General features: G+C 51.4%; 1 protein-coding gene across 3 annotated transcripts; it reads left to right on the top strand.

Annotated features, from left to right (window-relative positions):
* Window positions 1-603: 603 nt before the first annotated feature.
* On the top strand, window positions 604-10,074 carry Cdh16 (cadherin 16). Of its 3 annotated transcripts, none has more exons than XM_050144429.1 (18): window positions 604-759; window positions 1,454-1,511; window positions 1,777-1,863; window positions 2,461-2,616; window positions 2,687-2,825; window positions 3,142-3,300; window positions 4,597-4,793; window positions 5,340-5,462; window positions 5,639-5,789; window positions 5,960-6,187; window positions 6,273-6,349; window positions 6,424-6,612; window positions 6,694-6,935; window positions 7,422-7,555; window positions 8,097-8,339; window positions 8,478-8,585; window positions 8,899-9,015; window positions 9,733-10,074. In XM_050144429.1, the coding sequence occupies exons 2-18, from the start codon at window positions 1,467-1,469 to the stop codon at window positions 9,828-9,830; spliced, it is 2,493 nt and encodes an 830-aa protein (XP_050000386.1). In that variant the 5' UTR covers window positions 604-759; window positions 1,454-1,466; the 3' UTR covers window positions 9,831-10,074. The 3 variants fall into 3 exon arrangements, with proteins under 3 accessions (XP_050000386.1, XP_050000384.1, XP_050000387.1); XM_050144427.1 differs by having other exon boundaries at window positions 604-763; XM_050144430.1 differs by having other exon boundaries at window positions 619-763; window positions 1,431-1,511.
* Window positions 10,075-21,063: the final 10,989 nt, after the last annotated feature.

The raw sequence follows: 21,063 nt of genomic DNA, 5'->3' as shown, positions 1-21,063 counted from the left end.
GGCGGTTCTAACCCAGCCTATTAGCATAAGACAGTGGTTTTCAACGTGGGTAGTGACCCCTTTGTGGGTCAAATGACCCTTTCACAGGGGTCACATATCAGATATCCTGCATATCAGATATTTATTATGATTCTTAACAGTAGCAAAATTACAGTTATAAAGTAGAAACAAAATAATTTTATGGTGGGGGGGTCACAACAACATGAGGAACTGTATAAGTGTCGCAGAATTAGGAAAGTTGAGGCTTTCTTGGAGAAGGGGTTATTGGTGCTTTTTGCTAAAGTATGAGTAGGTACTTACTACCCTGACAAAGGGTGGGAAGAGCATTCCAGGCATAGGGAACAGTATCTGTGGAGATCTAGCTACAGATGCATTGCACAGAGGAGAAATAGGACCAGGTCTAAAGTCACACACACACACAAAAAAAGTTGTGTCCAAGCCCAGAGCTCACTGAGCTGTGTCAAGGTGGGCGTGACAGACAGAGATCTGCCCACCTCCCAGGGCTGGCAGTCACGGATGCTGAGCAGTCCTAGCTTTCCAAAGTCAATAAGTAACTTGGAGTGGGGGGGGGGGGGACTGGGAACTGGGCGGGGCCAGGCCTGCTGCTGTGGGCCCAGTGGCATTTTCCACTCCTGACCGCCTACCTGCCCAAGTGTCCACTTTGCCCGGCCCCACCTAGCCCAACCTGCCGGAGCTCCCTGGAGAAGGATCGCTCTCTCTCTCCTGACAGCTGGACCAAGGAAGAGGCCTTGGGCATCAGTAGGTGAGGGGCTGGGAGCTCTCGGGTAGGCAGAGTTGAGCTTGGGATTGGGGCTGCCCTATCCTTCAGACATCTGGGTAAGAGTTCCCAGGGATCCATCTTGTGGAGGAGAGTTGATAATGTTACACATTCTTAGCCAAGCGCCGCGCCGAGGTCTGCAAAATGCAAAATGAGGACAGAGTTCCTGCCCTAAGGGCTTTCTGTATCTGGAGGGTGGTGGTGGGAAACAGGATAATCTCCGAGGCCTGAGCCAGAAGTCCTCTGCTCCAGAAGGAATCCTCTTGTGGTCAAGTCCTCCATGACCTTGAGCAGGATCTGCCTTTCGGGCCTTACCTGAACCGTGGAATTGCTGGAAGTGGCGGTCGTCCGTCCAGCTTCTACTTTCTGTGATTTGGTGGACTGCTAAATAATTGGCACTTCGGGAGCTGTTGCGGGGGTGGGGGTGCTATAGCAGGAAGGAGAAGGGGGTTCGGAGATGAAAACTTCCGTGGTCCTCTTTGTGACAGCAAGATCCAAGAGGCAGGATGATTGGGCCTGGGGGCCTCATTTGGTCTGACCAAGAAGCTGAAAATTTGCAACAGGCCGCTGGAGGGGGAAGAGGAGACTAGGCTGGGAGCCCTCTGGTCCTGTATACAGAATAGAACCTTTCTTCTTAATCCTCTGGGCTTAGATTCTCACTTCCACGTCCCTCAGGCCCACCTGGACCATGATCTCTGCCTGCCTGTGGCTGCTTTGCCTCGCTGTTATTCAGGTGAGCCGGGCCCAGCCTCGTCCTTCAGAATTCAGCCTTGGGGGTTAGCACCCTTGCCCCCACTCCCACCGGGACTCATCATCTCATCATCCTAGCCACAAAAGTAGTGTGGGAGTCAGGAGCTCAGAGTCAGAGCTGTGGGCCTGCTGTGGAAGCAGGAGGCATAAGACCAGAGGGTGGATGGACTAAGATCTAGTAGGCTGGGGGGCAGGGGGAGGGCAGCAATTCCCTCTTCCTACCAGAACAAGGAGAGAATTTCCCATAGGCTTTCACCATCGAGGCCCAGCCTGCAGAGCTGCACACGGAAGTCCCTGAAAACTATGGTGGAAACTTCCCTTTCTACATAATCAAGGTGAGCCTGAGAGCACGGTAGCACGGTACTGTCCCATTAGCCCAATATCATGTTTCTCCCACCTCTAGGGTCTGTTCTCTTGGCTGCTTTGGTTCTCCAATGAGTGGGTGGATGCCAGCCTAGGCCATTTCATGAAACCTTGTCTAAAAAGGAAAAGAGATATTGGTGAAGAGGTCCCGCTTTAGACAGAGGGTGTCAGGGAGCATGAAAAGCATCAGGTACTAAAGGAAAAGCTCTCGACTGAAGCTTTGGTTACTGGATTTGAGATTCCAGGCAATCGCCAGCTCCTTCTGAGACTCAGTTTCCCCATATTTAAATGGGGGCCTGTAGATAGAGGTGTTAGCCTCTAAGCCAGTGCTTCTCAACCTTCCTAATGCTGAGACCCTTTAATGCAGTTCCTCATGTTGTGGTGACCCCAGCCATAAAATTATTTCATTGCTGCTTCATAGCTGTGATTTTGCTACTGTTATGAATTGGAGTGTAGATATGCAGGATAACTAATATGCAGCCCCTAAGGGAGTCGCTACCCACAGGTTGAGAATCCCCGAGAGTCTAGCCCATACCCCTACTTCTTTTGACTCTGTTCTATCCCACCAGCTACCGTTACCCCTCGGGAGGGATAAAGGTCAGATTGTCCTATCAGGGGACTCAAGCACAGATGCTCAAGACCCCTTTGCTGTGGATCCTGAGTCTGGCTTTCTGGTGGCAACAAAGGCCCTGGACAGGGAGGAAAAGGCAGAGTACCGACTACAGGTATGACAGAGTGAGGTATAGGGGCAAGCCAGCAAGACAGGGCTGGGGACTAACTACCCTTTCTGGCCAGGTCACCTTGGAGTCTGAGGATGGACAAGTCTTGTGGGGTCCACAGCCCGTGACTGTGCATGTGAAAGATGAGAATGACCAGGTACCCCAATTCTCCCAGGCCATCTACAGAGCTCGGCTAAGCCAGGGCACCAGGCCTGGTGAGTGACAAGGGCAACCAACGTGTGGTGACGTCAGGTAGACACTGATAGGACATCAGACAGTAAAGAGACAGTTACCGTCGGCACATCAGCAGGGTTCAAACCCTCCTCCAAGTTTGTCCCATTCTGTACTCTCCAACCCCATTAACAGTCCCATCTGCCTTGGGTCTCAGTTAGTTCATTTGGGAAATGGGATAACAACGGGTTTGCCTCCAGAATACAAGGATAAACATGGGAGGGAGCTCTGAGAAGACAGAGGGGAGGTACAGGAGACTCCCTGTCCCTACCACCCCTTACAGTACATCCCTGCCCCTAGGGATCCCCTTTCTCTTCCTTGAGGCTTCTGATGGGGATGCACCGGGCACAGCCAACTCAGACCTTCGATTCCACATCCTGAATCAGTCGCCAGTTCAACCTTCCCCAGATATGTTCCAGCTGGACCCTCGACTAGGAGCTCTGGCCCTCAGCCCCAGGGGTAAGAATGACCTGGGTTTGATGGGGGAGAGAGCCATGGAATGATAGAGAAGGTGCCTCTAAGCCGTAAGTGATGGATGGGTTGGAGCTGAGATGACAGGGCATTCTAGGCAGAGGCCAAGGCTGCGCTGTGCGTGAGAGTTTAGACATGGGATAGATGGAGACCAGATAGGAATGGGTGAAGGAGCTGTAGCAAGATACCTCAGGGATGACAGCAAGACAGATCTACTTCTGCAAGTTAGATCAGAGGTTCAATTTACATAGATGGACAAGTGACTCACACCTTAACCCAGTCAGCCACCTTTTCTCTCGTCCAGTCCCTAAATGACCTGTGGAGTCCATTTGTCCAACACTTGCTCATCCATATATTCTCATTCCCAAATTCCCACACAGTCAACCATCCATCTTCCTATCATCTACCTATCTGCCCTCCTCCCCACCCTGGTCATCCAGCTACCTCCCCAGTCCACCAACCTTTCACTGTGGAAGTGAAGTTGCAATCTGTCAGGGACTAGTTGGATGCTCACGATGGTGATAAGAGAGATGTCTCTGCGTTTAAGGGCACCATCTGCTCTTGCAGAGGCCCTGAGATCAATTCTCGGCACCCATGTGCCATTTCACAACCTTCTATAACTCCAGCTCCTGGGAATTAAATGTCCTCTTCTGGCCTTTGCTGGTACTTGCATTCACACAGATACACATAGACAAATAAATAATAAAAATAAATTTTCTTTTTTTAAGGACTAGCTCATCCCTTAACATTTTTCTTTCTTTTTATCTTTTTGAGTCTTTTAACAAATTTAATTGTGTGGAGCCAGGTAGTGGTGGCACACACCTTTAATCCCAGCACTTGAGAGGTAGAGGCAGCCGGATCTCTGTGAGTTTGAGGCCAGCCTGATCTACAGAGTGAGTTCTAGGACAGAATTCAAAACTACAAAAAAAAAAAAAATTGTGTGCACACACACATATACACACACATGGGTGCACATGTGTAATGTATGTGGGTGTTTTGCCTGCATATATGTCTATGAACCACATATAGCCTGGTGTCTATAGGAGAGGGCATCGGGTCCCTGGGAACTGTAGTTACAGACAGTTAGTGGCCATGTAGTGCTGGGACTCTAGCCTGGGTCCTCTGGAAGGGCAGCCAGTGCTCTTAACCACTGAACCCTCTCTCCAATCCCACATTATAAATTGAACTCCTGTGATATACTTACCTTTCTTTTTGGTACTGGCTGAAGATGCTTTGGGTCTTGCTCCCTGGGTTCATGCTCAGCTGACCTTCTATCCCTTCTAGGAAGCACCAGCCTAGACCCTGCCCTTGAAGGGCCTTACCAGCTGTTGGTACAGGTCAAGGACATGGGTGACCAGGCCTCAGGCCACCAGGCCATCGCCACTGTGGAGATCTCCATAGTACAGAGCACCTGGATACCCCTAGAGCCTGTTCACCTAGCAGAGAATCTACAGGTTGCATACCCACACAACATTGCCCAGGTGAGAAGTGGCTATCAGTGGCTAAAGTAACCCCATAGCTAATGTCGCTAGGCCTGAGTCTCACGGACACTTGGGAGGAGTGGCCATGACTCAGCTTGACCCCCATTCCTTCCTGAGATATATACTTCCCTCTAGAAAGTGGGTAGTAAGGCCTGGGACCAATCATACAGCCCATCATGTGCTGTCCTCTAGTAGCTGTGGTTTTGCGTTCTGACATCCCCAACTTGCCTAAGGCTTCCTCCGAGAAAACGGCTGCCAACTTTCGCTGCCATGGGGATTGTCGCCCAAGCCAGGAATGTCTCTGGCCTTTTCTAGGAATGCTTTGGGGTCAGGCCCAGACTGAGAAAGCAGAAAATAAAATAAGCTGGTCATTTGGGCACTTTGGAAAAGGTTCAGGCTTGAAGTAGGGTAAGGTTGTCACAAGTAGCTAGCCACATGCTCTTAGGGTCCTGGCTCTTTGGCTGGGAATCAGTTGGGGGTAAAGACTGGCGTAGATGCTTCCTGCCTCTCAGACTGAAGTGTTTTCACTTTATGTCCTCCTCACAGGTCCACTGGGATGGAGGAGACGTACATTATCAACTGCAGAGTCAGCCTGCAGGACCCTTCGACATGGATGCAGAGGGGAGAATCCGTGTAACCGCGGAGCTGGACCGAGAGGCCCAGGCTGAGGTGAGGTGAGAGGGAAACATGGGGTGGACTGGAGGGTGCTCTCTCACATCCCCACAGATGCCGAGGCAATGAAGACAACCCAGAAGAGCTGGGACTAGCCACCAGAGGGACTTCAATCCACTCCAGTCCGGAGCTAACCTTGGCCCTGATCTGAAGCTCTCCACTGCCCACCACAGTACCTGCTCCAAGTACGAGCTCAGAATTCCCGTGGTGAGGACTTCGTGGAACCCCTGGAGTTGCAGGTGGTGGTGATGGACGAGAATGACAACGCCCCTGTCTGCTCCCGGCATGACCCAGCAATCAGCATCCCTGAGCTCAGCCCCCCAGGTGCGTTGAGAGCCTTGTCAGGAGGGAGGGAAGGGTAGAGCTCCTGGAAACCATGTTGCTTCTTTGGGGTGAGTCTAGCTTCAGAGTTCTATATCAAAGCCACACACACACACACACACACACACACACACACACGAGCTCAGGAAGTGGATGGGGGTGTTGTCTTGCAGGAACTGAAGTGATTACGCTGTCAGCAGAGGACATGGATGCCCCGGGATCACCCAATTCCCACGTTTTATATCGGCTGTTGAGCCCTGAGCCTGAGGAGGGGGCTGAAGAAAAAGCCTTCGAGTTAGATTCTACCACAGGCCGTGTAACACTGGGAACTGCCCCACTCCACCCAGGTCAGGACATCCCGCTTCAGGTGCTGGCTGTTGACTTAGCAGGATCAGAGGGTGGTGAGTACCCTGGGGATGATGACCCGGGCCCCTTCCCCTATGTGCTCCTACTGGGACCTCACCAGCAGTCCCTCCCCTGCATCAGGTCTCAGCAGCACATGTGAGGTGGCGGTCACCATCACAGACGTCAACAACCATGCCCCTGAGTTCATCACTTCCCAGGTAAGCTGACATAGAGCTGTGGAGAACATTAGGAGGGTGCTGGTGGTGTTTACCAGACATCTCCATCTCTCCAGATTGGACCTGTAAGTCTTCCTGAAGATGTGAAGCCGGGGGTTCTGGTGGCCACCCTTACGGCCACTGATGCTGACCTTGAGCCTGCCTTCCGCCTTATGAACTTTGCCATTGAAGAAGGAGACCCGAAAGGGAGCTTTGACCTGGCCTGGGAGCCAGACTCTGATCATGTCCAGCTTAGACTCCGAAAGGTTAGGATGTAGAGAGTGGGGAAGGGTCACAAGTGTGCCGTGGTCTGACCCACACAGTGACCCAGAACTCACTGGTTCCAGAACCTCAGCTATGAGGCAGCTCCTCTTCACAAGGTGGTAGTGGTAGTGCGGAACGTGGAGGAACTGGTGGGCCCAGCCCCAGGCCCTGGAGCCACAGCCACAGTGACTATATTGGTGGAAAGGGTGATACCGCCCCTCAAGCTGGACCAGGAGAGCTATGAGACAAGCATCCCAGTGAGCACCCCAGCTGGATCCCTCCTGCTGACCATTCATCCCTCAGAGCCCACTAGCAGAGCCCTCAGGTGAGCCTCTTACCTAGCCTGGACTTCCCCTGCTTGAGAAACTCATTTTGTGTATGGCCTAGAATATTCCTCCAACTATGACTAATTCCAAGGTTCTGACTCCTGAAGGGTCAGGGTTGGATGAAGTGGCAGGCATGGAGGAAGTGTTTAGGCCCAGGGGAGCTCTAATTACTCCTCCTTAAGGGAGCAGCAGCAGACTGAAGCTGTGCCTGGGTCCAAGCCCTCCAGACTCCTTGGCAGGATGCTCTGAAACAAGCAGGACTCTGCCCTGCTCCCCGGGTCCTAATAATCCTTCCCTACCTACACCTTAAACTCCCCATCACCAACGAATTCTGAAACTGGCCAACTGGGCTCAGAGCTCCGCTGTTGCCCCTGCATCCCAGAAAGGATACAGGATTTGAGTAGGCCACATCATTCTGGGAGTTCCTGGGCAGGAACCTGTATGCTGTTCCAGCGCCTCCCCAAACACACATCTTTGGGCCCCAGGTTCTCCCTGGTCAATGACTCAGAGGGCTGGCTCTGCATCAAGGAGGGCTCTGGGGAGGTGCACACAGCCCGGTCCCTGCGGGGTGCCAAGCCCGGGGACACCTACACAGTGCTCGTGGAGGCCCAAGACACAGGTATGCTCCAGCAGCAGTGGCGTGTCCTCAGAGGAGTGCAACGCCACATGGAAACTTTATAGGAAAACCACCACCCTTCAAGTCTGCCATTCAGAATTTCCCTTGGGCTTCTGAGGGTGTCAACTCCAAGGGCAGACAAGACAATGAGTACTAGATGAGGGAGGCAGAAGGAGGGCCGGAGCTATGACTGAGGCAAGAATGCTGGGAGATGGGGCAGGTGTGGGAAACTGGGGACGGCACTGCAATGGGATAAACAGCCGGTCCTGGGAGGGCATGTCAGGAAGGATACTTCAGGAATTCCATGGAAGTTAGAAGAGATGCTCTCCCCCAGGTCAGGTCATGTCTGGGTGGGAGCATCAACAATGAGACAGATTTGGCATCGAGAAAGAGGCTGGTGGGCTAACAGTTGTTCGAATGGTGAAAGGATGAAGGACATGATGAGGAAGAAACTGATATAGGGGTGGGAAGAAGGGGTCGGGGGCAGGAGTGTGGAGAGACCAGCCCAAGTTCTCTACGGCTTACCCCACTCCCAACAATGCAGATGAACCAGGGCTGAGCACTTCTGCCACCATCGTGGTCCATTTCCTGAAGGCCTCTCCCGTCCCAAGATTGGCTGTAGCCCCTGGGCCCAGCAGACACCTCTGTACACCCCGCCAAGACTACGGTGTGGTTGTCAGTGGGGCCAGTGAGGATCCTGACCAGGCCAACAGGCATGGTCCCTACAGCTTTGCACTTGGTCCCAACCCCACCGTGCAGCGGGACTGGCGCCTCCAGCCTTTCAATGGTACATGTCTAGGGAAGGGAATGAGGCTGTGGAGGGTAGACTCACTTGGAAGTGAGATGGGTAGGGGGGTTGTAGGGGAGCAGTTCCGATGGAGACTATCCAGGCTAGTAACCCTAATCATTTTCTGCAACCCAACAGATTCCCATGCCTACCTAACCTTGGCCTTGCATTGGGTAGAGCCAGGTGAATACATGGTACCTGTGGTTGTCCACCACGATGCCCAGATGTGGCAACTCCAGGTCCAAGGTGAGGCTGGGACTTGAGTGCAGCCAAGATTGGCATCTTTAATTCCTGAGGGAGCCATCAGGGTACGGAGGAAAGAGCCTGGGTATACATTATACATGCTCACAGAGACAGCACAGGCCCACACACTTGCGTATCTGTAGCTGGGCCCACATATCTGCGTACATCCTGCCATGTATACAGAGGAGTATGCCCCTTCACATACACATACCTGCAGAGGTGTGCACGAAAACATCTCTCAGGCAGTTTTCCAGACAGGAGGTTCCAGGCAGCTGGGAGGCCTCTCTAACACTCTCATCTTCACTGCCCACCCCAGTGTTCGTGTGTCGCTGCAATCTGGATGGCCAATGCATGCGCAAGGTGGGCCGCATGAAGGGAATGCCTACGAAGCTGTCAGCAGTGGGTGTCCTCTTGGGTACCCTGGCAGCCATAGGTAATGGAGACTGGGCTCTTTCATGGGTGAGAGTGATGAATGGTTGGGGGCCAAGGTCTCCAACATTGTCTCTTGTCCCCACAATATCCACAGATCTGGAAAGGGAATCCCCTAAGTCCCCTAGTCATTATGCACCACCCTGGTATCAGCCATCCTGGGCACTCCAGGGAAAAGCATTTACTATAGCACATTGTCGTTCATTGCCTATGCATGGGATCCTATAGTGCACACATGATGGAATCCTTCCCACAGCCTGGGAGTTTGATCCTGCTGTCTCCCAATTTTGGTAATGAGGTTACTATGACTCAGAAAGGCTAGATGACTTGTCCAAGATTACACAGCCTGTGCAGAAAGGTCCAAGTTAGTCCTTTCAAGTCGCCCTCTCCATCCCCTTTGTTGTATGATGGGTTTCTTCGCTGGTTCTTGTAGAAAGCTGTGAGGTGTGATTAGCTCCCTGGCTTTCCCATGAACCCCATCTGATCGGACTCCAGAGAGAGAGAGCTTTTATCTTGAAAGTGCCAGCTGGAACTCACTGTAGCCTAGACAGGCCTTGACCGTATCATCTTCCTGTCTCAGCCTTCTGAGAAGGTGACCTAGGGGAATGGAGACACTGTCTAGAAAATGTTATATAGAGAATCAATACCAATGACGGGGAGTTTAGAGGGGTACCCTTCTCATCCCTGCTACGGGCTTACCCATTCTTCTTTGGCCCCTCAGGCTTCATCCTCATTCTTGTCTTCACCCACCTGGCCCTGGCAAGGAAGAAGGACCTGGATCAGCCAGCAGACAGTGTTCCCCTGAAGGCAGCAATGTGAGCGATCCAAGCAGCCCCAACTGGGAGATCGGCCCCTCCTCCATCTGAGCTCACTGAGAAAGGACCCAGTGCCCAAGATACACTGGAGACCAAGACAGAGGAAAAGCTCTTCGTCTTCCTGGAGTGGGGGCACTGTCACCAGGCATGTCCCCAAAGCTTGAACACTGACTTTACAGGATGGCCATGGGAACACTCCAAATGGCAGCTCTTTGTCCAATAATAAAGGCCCAGAGAGCCATGCTGGACCCTGTAAACGATGCTTGCACTGCACGTCTGTGTGTGCGTGTGTGGATGAGCACACCTGCCCCTCTATGCCTGCCCCCTCTCCTGCTATACAAAATAGGTCTGGAGGCTTGGTGGGGTCACTTGTGAAGAAGGACACAAGGGCATCATCTGGGCTGTTGGTAGGAACTTGGGGTCAATGCAAGTTGGGTCTCCAAGAGCCTACCAGCCGCAAGCCCTAGGGTGACTGTGCAGGTAAGGTGAAGGAACGTCTTTCCAGGAGTCGTTCCTGTGTGTTTAGGACATCGCTATGCTATGGGGGCACAGTCTTGTTAATCTGTGTCTTCCATTTATGTGTGAGCACACTCGGGGTCCTGTGCACGAGCAACCTACGCTCAGGATGGGCAGAGGTCCCTCAGCCTCTAGAGGAGTGTTGAGGACCCTTTGAGGTGGGGACAGAGAGCTAAAGCAGGGAATGGTTCCTTCTGTCCCAGCGCAGGCTCCACACCACTCTGGATTTCACCCACAGGAGAACGCGGGTCCTAGGCACCAAGAGTTGATGGTGATAAATCATGGGGAAGAGAGAGAACAGCATCAGTGGGGCCCAGCCCTATTTTTAGGAGATAATCTCTCTGCTGCTGGGCAGTGCTATGGGATAGGGGCCAAGTCCAGGCAAGAAAGACCAGGACAGGCATCCTGGCTGACCTGCAGGGGAGCCTGAAGATGGACTCTGAGGCCATCCCCAGTCACCCTGGACTCAGGAACCAACACCTCGCACACCTACACGGGTTATTCCACTGACCACCCCAGCGCAAGCAGGGCCTTCCCGGCCCTACTACCGCATTCCATTCTCTGCCTCTGCTCAGAAGTCTTCCACATGCAAAGCACTCTTCCGGAGGTAGCATCTCCATCAGCCTTCTAGGGCTGGGTGAATTATTGGCTCCATATTCAAGTAGATGATCTTGAAGGTCAGAGAGGTTAACACAACTTATCTGGTAGTCTGGAGCCAGAGTACAAGAACCACCTTTGTGTCTGAGGTCTATGTGACCTCTGCAAAGGTGTACTCAACCTTCAGCTGGTCTCTGCTCCCTCAAGATCCCCCAGCAGTACCTTAGAGATCTCCCAACCAGCTCCTTCTGGTAAAACTGAGAAAGTGGGCTAAAAAGAGGAAGGTGGGTTCATGCAGCATCCAAGTTGGAATCTTCATGCTCTCTGGCTCCTTGTTATGGATGGATATGAGCAGTTGGGTAGGTGAGTGTGCAGATGGATGGATGGGTGAATGAGTAGTTGGATAGACTAGTATATAGATGGATGATGGTAATTAAGTAGATGAGAAAGCAACGAAGGAAAGGATAAATGATGGGAACCCAGAGCAAATGGAGGCATCTGTCCCAATTGGACAGCTTCTGCCTTGAATTTCCAGCATCAGGTAGAGGATGACCACTAATGTCAAAAGGCTCAGACTCCCTGAGCATCTATAGACGCAAACTGTCCTGTTATGCATAGCTCCATTCTAGAGAAGAAGGTGAGGATCACATAGGATCACAGCATGCCTGACTCACAGAAGGAAAAAAGCACATAGTGAGCGAGTTGGTGTGTATCTGGAAGGATTCATGTTAGTGAGGTCCTACACCATAGTAAGACAAGGTCCGTGGAGGTGGAGGTGAGCGTAGGGATAAGGGTCATGCGGTCAGTGGTCCAGTATGAGCAGAAGGTGCCACCATGCCTGCTTCATCCTTCCTGTGTATTTCAGAAGATCACCTCATCTCTCTGAGCCTCTGTTTACTGGTTTATAAAATGAGGTTTCAGGGAGAACTACATTATATAATTGCAAAATGCATTTAGCACATAGCCAGGCACATTGTACTAGTCATTCTGGCTTTCCCTAGATCAGTATCTGCAGCTCCACAATCACGTTCCCTGGAGGCATCTGAGGCCCAAGCTTTGGAGAAGTACGGAGAAGAGCCAGGATCCAGCACCCACGGACACTGCTGGGTCCCTGCTGTGGGCTCACTCTGGTTCTGTGATGTGAGGGGTGTCACAGAATTCCAACCGGGCTGGGGAGGTAAAGGGGTCTGCACAACAGGGGGCCATGCTCCCAGCTCTCCCAGGCCCCTTCAGAGGCACAGGGCCAGATCAAAGGGACCCAGCTCCGATGCTCAGGAGGCGGGCTTGAACGGAATGTAAACACGGGGATATTTTTAAACTTTTTCCAGGCTCAGCGATAGAGCTTTTGAAGCTGGAGGCCCCGAGGTCAGTCCAGATCTCACCCCCAAAGAATGAAACAATCTTAGGACCCCAGAGACCCTCACACAGCTCCACCGACCCCAGGGCTCTAGCTTAAGCCTCAGGGAAAAAAGTCTTTCCCGTGGTCTCATTTCCAAACCATCCTGCAGTAGCAGTAGACATTAGTTTGTACTTTGAAGACCCCAGAGGGAAGGCAGGACCCCAGCAATACAACAGTGGTGGAGAGCCACTTGCAGGGCTGGTGTTGGGAAACTGAGCATGGGACCCTTTGGTAGCCCTGCCACTCTATCAGGCACATGCTTGTGTGAGCCTGTGAGTGTGTAAGCGTGATGTGGTCTTCTCTGTGTGGTGTGGGAATGTGTATAAGTACGCAAGAAGCCCATACACCATCCCTTCTCTTCCCTTAGCATCCGTGACTGCCTCCCTGTGAGTTAGTGGGTAACTTAGAAGGACAGAAGGCAGGCTGGAGGGTAAAGGGGCAGGGTCATGAAAATGAGGTGATGGAGACGGCAAGAGACTGGCGTGGAACCAGGTTGCTGGTCTCCATGGTGAGTCAGGCTGAGAGAGTTATAGAGGCTGCTGATGAGAGGGCTTGGAGACTCAGATGCCTTAATTACAATCAGGTGTCACAGTGAGTCAGCAATGTGGGAACAGGTTTCCTGAATCTGCCCCCTTCCCGGGTCACAGCTACACTAACCACGGGGTCCATGACTACAGACTCTTCCCTCAGAGTAATGTGGTCCTTACACCCTTGCAGGAGGACCGAAAGGAGACTCGCGCAGAGGTAACAACACGACGTTCATCTTTACCCTATGACCATACTCCAGGAACAGCTTCGCATAGGACACAGGGATCCTACCTCACCTGAATCCCCACTGGCTGGAGTCAGAGTTCTCAAAGGCATTCATAACCCGGGCCAAGCTGCTTTTATCAGGGACCATAGCCTGGGGGAGAGGATCCAGCTAGCTGTCACTCAGACTTCATAGAATGCTGTGCCACTTTGTCCTGAGAGAGAGGAGCATCCAGCTCTAGATCACCCTGCTCCCCTGTGGAGACTTGAAGCCCACAAGCAATGTGGCTTCCTTCTGGTCCTCCTCTAGAGCTGCAGGAGCTGAAGTTAAAGCTGGCACTTCACCATGTGTGGTAGACCTTGGACACAGGGTAACAGGCAGCTGAGCGAGGTTGGCACTGATGGCGAAGGGACCAAAGACTTCTCTAAGCTGTGATGCCCCCGTGTGTGCCCCCTCACCAGGCTGTGCTATTCTTATTCACTGGGTGATGGCAGTAGGGACAGAGATAGGGACCAGTGGGAGACAGTCATGAGCACAGGCCCCTTATCTGACACGTTCCCTGGAAACTTGGCAGGGGCAGCTGCTCTTTGGAGGCCCAGGCAGAGGGGGAGCAGGTGGTCACAGGATGGGTGGGGGTTGGGCCGTCTGCAGGAGCTGTCTCTCCTACAGCAAGGCAAGGTTCTCTCAGAACTGGCCTGGGCTTTCCAGTGGGATTTCTTTCCGTATGTCTTCTCCTCTACTCACTCAACATACACAGAGCACACCTCCATTACTCTCATGGCAGAGCTTTGGCCTCTTTGGAGGGCAGTAGGTTTGCTAGCTCAGTGCGGACGCTGCTTCTAGAGTACAGCACCAGCCTGGGTGCCATAGCCCCAGCTGCTTCCTAGCTGCGAGACCTTCCTTAGGAATGTCACTGGTTTGGGGGTGGGGGCAAGCGTTGTTTATTTGTTGAGACAGGGTCTCATTGATTCCAGGCTGGCCTCAAGTTCTCAGAGAATGATAACCTTGAATTTCTAATCTTCCTGACTCTGTCTCGAGTGATGGGATCACAGGTATGTGTTACAATGCCCAATTTATCCAGGGGTGGATATAGAGCCCAGGACTGCCTATATGTTGGGCAAACACTATACCAAGAGAGAGACACATCTTTGAGCTTCACCTTCCTCAGCCCTTTTCTGGGTTACTATATGGATGACAAGGTCAACCAGTTGGGAAGGAAAGCTAAGCACGAAACTTGTATGGTTGTGCGTATGTGATCATGGGTGTGGTTGTGTGTGTGTGTGTGTGTGTACACGTACATAGGAGCTCATGTGGAGGGGCTAGGATGGAGGGAAGAAGTCATATGGGGCCCCCACCTTTGGAAACTCCCACCCATGGATTTTCCATTGGCACGTCGGCACCCTCTCCCCAAAAATAGGCCTGCAAGCCGAGTGCGACAGTGCCCAGGCTGAGGGGCCTTTTTTTAGCTGCCCTCCGACTGTCAGCACTTGAACAGCTGCTATTTCCAGCCCCAACGCCTAGGGGAGCAGGGCCAAGTGGACTGCGGCTCACTCAGTTGGCCTGGCTGGCTCCCTGACGGTATCCCCAAGGGGCCAGTCCTGCTGTTGATACCCTGCACTGCAGCAAGGTGCTTGGGGGTAGAGGCCTCAGCATCCCCCTCCAGACAGCTGCAAAAACAAGTCAATCACATTTATGGAGTTCATCCCAAGGACCACCACCCATTCTCCACCCAGATAAGAACACGCATGGGGCTCGCTGAGATAGTATAAACGGAACCCTGACTCAATACAGGCGAATACCTTGTTGGCCTTAGAGATGGTGGGGGGCAGCTACTACTATTGTTGTCACCATAGCTGCGGTCGTTCTAGCGTTGTTGTTATTCTAACTCTCTAAGAATCAGGCTTTCTTTCAGTATTTTGTTTGTGTTTGTTTGTGAGATAGGATAGGCTTGTTCCCTCTAGGATTTTGAACGTTTAACGAGCCTTCCTCGGCCTCCTAGCAATGTGATTCCAGCCATTGACCAGCATGCCCAGCTTCTTTCTGGTCTTTTTGTCTGAACATCTTTCCTCGATGGACTCAGGACATAGTTCCTCCTCCTCTGTAGCCACACACACATCGTTTTTAGCGCTAAGGAGTCCCATGGGGTGCCCCCATTGTATCTATGGATCCCCTTCTCTATAAATAGTTTTGGGGTTCATAATTCCATTGGTTATGAATCACTTGACCTTTCGGAGTTCATGTGAGTATGTTCACAACCTCTGTCACCTCCTCAAATACCATCAGTTACTGTCCCCAAAGCATCCCGACACCCTAAATTCTGGAAGTTAAGTTCTAGATACTAAATCTCTAAATGGCCCCTGTACCTGGATTCTAGAACCCTCTAACTAAAGAAAGAATTTCTGGCTGTTCAAGTGCACAAGACATTGGACAGCAATGCCCTGAGATCTTTGGCCATGATACGCACAGACATAGGAGTATAACGTGTGGGGATGACAGGCTCTAAGGATTCTGGGAAGAGGCTAGGGAAGGGAAAGAGAGGGAGTGTGGCTGAGCCTGGCCTTCCCCTTCCAGTCGGGGTTATTTCCCAGTAGGGCAGCAAGATCACTTGGGGCTGAGGCCACATAATCCAGCCTTGTCCCAAGTGGTTAGTGCACAAGGTGAGACTTCCTCATTACCCGAAGGATTAAAAATAGGTCCCAAGTGATGGGCTGCAATCCATGCCCAGAACCACCAGGGTTATTCTGAGAGTGACAGGCACCAGGCCAGGTTAGGCCTTGGGCAGGAGGTATTGAGCTGGAAGTGGCATCCTCAGCTTGTGGGTACACTGCCCTTTGGGGACTTCTAAGTAGAATGGAAGAGTGGCACCATGTGCCATCAATAGGTGGGGGCTACAACCCTGATGCAGTTATGTGACCTTGGCCAAGCCATGTGGCATCTTAGATTTTCAACTTCCTTCTGAAAGTCTAGGAATGCTGACCTCTGCTTTTAGAATGGCTGAGTGAATTGGTGAGGTCAATAGACAGTACTCACAGATATGCCAGCCCAGAGCCCGGGGCTTGGAGGCAGAGAGGGCAAGGGCATTGCCTGAGGGGCCCTCTAGCAGAAAGGGCCCTGCTCCCTCCTTCGCTTCTGATGGAGGGCCAGGCACAAAGCACACAGCTGAAAAGGCTTGTGGGGATTTTCCAGGAACAACTCCATCCAACCGGAGAATTCTGTTCCCAGCCCTGCTGCCCAAAAGCCAGGCTGAAGAAGTACTCCAGCCCATTCTGGTTCTGCCCAGCTTCTGGTCCTTGCCTGTTAAGCCCAGCGAGTCGCATACCATATTATCTCACCTTGTGTGATGGGGCCTGAGATGCCCGAGGCTGCTGGCTGCCCCTGGAGGTCCTGGCACAGAGTAGCATTGAGCAGGGCACAGAACAGCACCGAGCACACACGGTTGGCCTTCTCCTGACCCCTATCCCTTCAAGGCCTTCCTCTTTTCCTTCATGCAACGTGTACTAGAATTCCCCCTAGACACAAGCCCTGGCTTCAGATGAGCACAGAAAAACTGGCATGCTGGACACTGACTTGGGGACAGTTGGGTACTTGACTCCGCTCAGGATTAGGGAGGTGACGAAGGCAGGTAGAGAGGGAAGAGTAGGTGAACTGCCTAGGAAAAGGCTCAGAGATGTGACCAAGCTCAAGGACCAAGACTACTATTTCCTCAAGGCTGAAACTTGGGTCTTAGGTGGCTTGAGTGATACCATGACAGAGGCACGGGGCCAGGCAAACCGAACCCAATCGTGTACTGACCTAGACTTGGGCCTTGATCCCTTCTTAGCCCAGGCCTCTTCCCTCTACATCTACCCCTTGCAGGGTAGGATCTTTTAGAGTGGCTAGGCTGGCCAATTGGAATCCCCAAATACAGGTATTAGAGGAACAGCCAGGGACACAGCTCTGCTCCTTGCAAGGTGACTTTCACCCACAAAATGCATCATCTGCCCACACTGGTTCCTAGAGAGTTTCTGGATACCTGGACCCAGTAAAGCAAAGCACTTGTCTGGTCCTAGCTGAACCATGCCCCCCCCCCACACACCCCTGCCACTCTGTTTCAACTTAAGCCCTATCCCCAGCCCCATCCAATTTTGGCCACCATCTCCCACAGTGAGGAGGGGCCTCGTGGCTGATCCCCAAAGCTGGCGCCAAGGTTTATGAGCCAGTGCAGAAGTCTCTGAGAGCCATATGGGTGGAAAAAGTTACCCAGCTCTAAATCAGCCAGTCTTAGAATGATCTCATCCCCTTCCCAAGATAGTCTCCCTCCCCTCCCCCACTGTTTGCCTGGCCAATGGGGTAAGTCACGAGGGAGCTGGTGGAAGAGTAACCGTGAGGGATGGGAGAAGGATTTCAACTCGGGGTCACGCTGTAAGTTCTGTCCATCTCCTATGGCGCTTCTTATTTATAAAATCGTCTATAAAGTTCTCCGGTCACTGTTCGCTTTTCACAGTCACATTTAAAGCCTGTTGGAATGGCTGCCTCAGGGTCTGTGACTCCTGCTGGGTGAAGTCATGTCAACACTGTTTCTCTCTTACAAACACCGATGCCATGACCATTTTTGTTCAAATGCCCTGGTATAGCTGCCTGGCCCACCCTTCCTCCCTCTCGCCCTCTGAAATAAACTTTCATAGGTGTTGGGTGGGAAAGCAAACCTCACTGTATGCCTAAGGGGTTCCGGGCCCATCTCCAAGCTAGAGATGCCAGTCCCAGGGCAAGAGGAGGGGAACTGAGTCAGAGACCACCAGGGCAAGACTATAGGATCTGGAGAGAGAGCCTGACCAAGGTTTGCTGACCCCTCGTGCTCACTGGAGGCAGACATTCCCTGCTTCCCCCAGCCCCAAAGCCCCAGCTGGCTGGGGACACCAGGAAAATCCATACATAGGATCCCTAACCCTTGCTAGGAGATTTATCAATACAGCTCCAGTCTGTCACAGACAGAGGTCCTAGCCGAAGGGCAGATCCCTTCTATTTCTTTCAGTTCGCACCTTGCCAAGTGATACCCCAACTTTTGCTTAGGTCGCTCCTGTGGACCCACCCCTCACTCCTTCCTAGAGTGCTGTGGATCCTTCGTGCAACTGCGGGAGCACATTCCTCTTAGAGGAATAACTATTCAACCCAGCTGCGTGAATACAAGGAAGAAATTGTGAAGTCAAGCACCACGGTTTGGAGAATAGCTCTGCCTTACTACGTTTATGACCTGGGGCAGTGCAGTTTAGCTACCCAGCTTCAGATATTCTGAGTATAAAATGGGAGGCTAACACTTCTTCAAGGGGTTGTGTGAAGGTTAAATAAGATAGTACATAGTTTTTGTTTGGGTTTGTTTTGTTTTGAGAGAGGGTCTCAGGATCGCTTACGCTGGCCTCAAACTCAATATGTAGCTGAAGATAACTTTGAAATCCCTTCTACCTCCAGAGCACTGGCATTATAGGTCTGTGCCACCAAACTAGCTTTGGGTTTTTTGTTGTTGTTTGTTTGTTTGTTTTTGAGAGCTTCAATACATATCCCAGGCTAGAACTAACGAACCACAAACCTCTTGCCTCAGCCTGCCAGTCACTGGGAGTACAGGCAGGAGTGGCTTAAGCACACCTAGCTTAAAGAAGACAATGCATGTAAAGCGTTTGGCACAGCATCTGGCCAGAGCATACACAAATGTAGCCAGGTGTGTTGTTTTAAATTATCATGAATTAACTGGGCGATGGTGGCGCACACCTTTAATCCCAGCACTCGGGAGGCAGAGGCAGGTGGATCTCTGTGAGTTCGAGACCAGCCTGGTCTACAGAGCTAGTTCCAGGACAGGCTCCAAAGCCACAGCGAAACCCTGTCTCGAAAAACCAAAAAAAAAAAAAAAAAAAAAAAAAAAAAAAAAACCATAAATTGAGCCCCTGCTATAGTCAGTCTCCCTGGCTGAAAATGGATCAGAGTGCCAGAAGCAGCAGAAGGAGCAGAAGGGTGGATGGGTGGGATCAGCTATCAGCTTATGCTTAGCCCCACACATCAGCAAAGGACCCAGACCGTTTTTACAGGAGAGAGCGGCGGGAGTCACTGAAGCCTTTTTTGTTGTTAATAAAAATAATTCACACACACACACACACACACACACACACACACACACACACACACGTGTAGTGCACTAATCTCAGCCTCTGGAACTGAGAAGGGAAGGGAGGATCAGAAGTTCAAGGTCAGCTTAGGCTACACAGAAAGCTCAACAGCAAGCCTGGGCTTCCTGAGATTCTGTTTCAAAACAACAAAGAAAACATCAAAATAAAAGGGCTGATGAAGGTAGCTCAGCAGTAGAGTTAAAATCCTTAGCACCACAATACAAAAAGAGGAAAGAAAACGACAAAGACAAAATTCAATTTTCAACACAGCCACAACGAGAGTGAGCAAAGCAGCAGAATAATGTGTGATCATCAGCTGCAGAGATTGCCACTTTGCCTTCCCAGTCTCCAGTATGTCCTTTGTTATGGTCTCTTGATTGTAAATAAGTCCCTAAGGTCACTTCAGAGCCAAGAGAATGTTCATGCTTGCCTCTAATCACAGCACCTGGGAGGCCTAAAGACGGACGATAGAGAGTTTAAACACAGCCTGAGCTATATGGCAAAACCTATAAAACAAAAGGTGGGGAGGCAATTAGATCTTTTTCTAATTGGTTGGTGGGTAGAGTGGGAAAGAATTTGAGGTATTATCCAATTCACAATAAGATGCAAAATGTAGCCGGGAAGTGGTGGTGCAGATTTAAAATCCCAGCAGGGGGCAGGCAGATCTCTGTGAGTTCGAGGTCAGCCTGGGTTACAGAGCAAGTTCAAGGACAGGCTCCAAAAGCTACAGAGAAACCCTGCCTTGAAAAACCAGAAGAAGGGGAAACAAAGAAGCAGCAAAATGTAGAAGATTCTAGTCTTCGTCCTACAGTCAGAAGTATGGCCTAACTCTTGGGAAAATACAACTTTATCCTGTGGAAAAAAAAACAAAATCTTCCCTTTTTTTTCATTCTTTTATTTCTAAAAATTTTGCCTGTCTATCATCTAGCTAGCTAACTAATTATCTATCTATTCATCTGTTTTTGTGGTGCCAGGGATTGGACCCAGGGCCTCATGACTGTTAGGCAAGTGCTCTACCACTGAGCTACATCCCCAGCCTCCTCCACATTTTAAATGTTGACTGTATGCTTCACGTCAGATGCTGAGCTAATGCATGGTTATCCAGCAGAAAGCCAAACCAGAATCCTAACGCTGCAGAGAAAACAGACAGACAGATGGGATGGGAGACCCATGGAGAGATGAAATAGGACCAGCCAGTGCTAAAAATAGAGAGGGATTGCTTGGAAGAGAGACCTAGAAAGTCAGGGAGTCTTCCAAACAAGCTGGAATCTAGCAGAATCAGGCTCAGAAATCTGGGTAAATCAAGAGGAGGCAGAAAGTGCCAGGTATTCTAGCCATGGGGAAGAGCAAATCCAAAGCCTTGATACATCCTAAAAACGCTCTCCATGACTATGGCAGGGAGGGAGGCCCATCTAGGGAAGAGGAATCTGAGTTCTCACCCAAAATGTCATGGGACCTGAGAAGCAGCAGTTCAGATCTGACTGCTGTGTGGCAATTGCACCTGAGTCGAGGGGCACAGAAGTGATTTCGACTTTTCTAAAAGCTGAGAAGCTGGCCCACTGTAGGAGTGGCTATAAGGAGCAGAATAAGATTGGGGTTGTGTACTTCACAGAGGTAAACAAGTACCTTGAAGACAGCTGGTCCAGATGGCAGCCACTTTATACCTTCCACCTGCTCTGGCAAGCTTGGGTCTCAACGGCTCCTTCCCCACAAGCACAAGACAGTGCCGTTCCCTCAGCCCCCACTTAATCCCAGCCCCAAAGATGCCCAGAGCCCTGCGAGGCTTCCTGAAGGTGTATCAGGCTGCACCCCAAGGAAAAACTTGGAGTTTTAGGACACA

Source organism: Alexandromys fortis, unplaced genomic scaffold (genome assembly GCF_014885135.2).
Source record: "Alexandromys fortis isolate MF-2015 unplaced genomic scaffold, M_Fortis_MF-2015_v1.1 scaffold_1, whole genome shotgun sequence".
Classification (NCBI taxonomy): Eukaryota; Metazoa; Chordata; class Mammalia; order Rodentia; family Cricetidae; genus Alexandromys; species Alexandromys fortis.
Note: the sequence above shows the minus strand (reverse complement) of the source record. Positions and strands in the feature narration are given on the sequence as shown.

What these genes read in the sequence shown, in the direction of transcription:
- Cdh16 (XM_050144429.1), top strand. Translation starts at nt 1,467, where the DNA reads ATGATCTCTGCCTGCCTGTGGCTGCTTTGCCTCGCTGTTATTCAG. An exon ending in AAGCCAGGGCACCAGGCCTG is followed by an intron (nt 2,826 to 3,141) that starts GTGAGTGACAAG and finishes CCCTGCCCCTAG; the next exon opens with GGATCCCCTTTCTCTTCCTT. An exon ending in ACCGAGAGGCCCAGGCTGAG is followed by an intron (nt 5,463 to 5,638) that starts GTGAGGTGAGAG and finishes TGCCCACCACAG; the next exon opens with TACCTGCTCCAAGTACGAGC.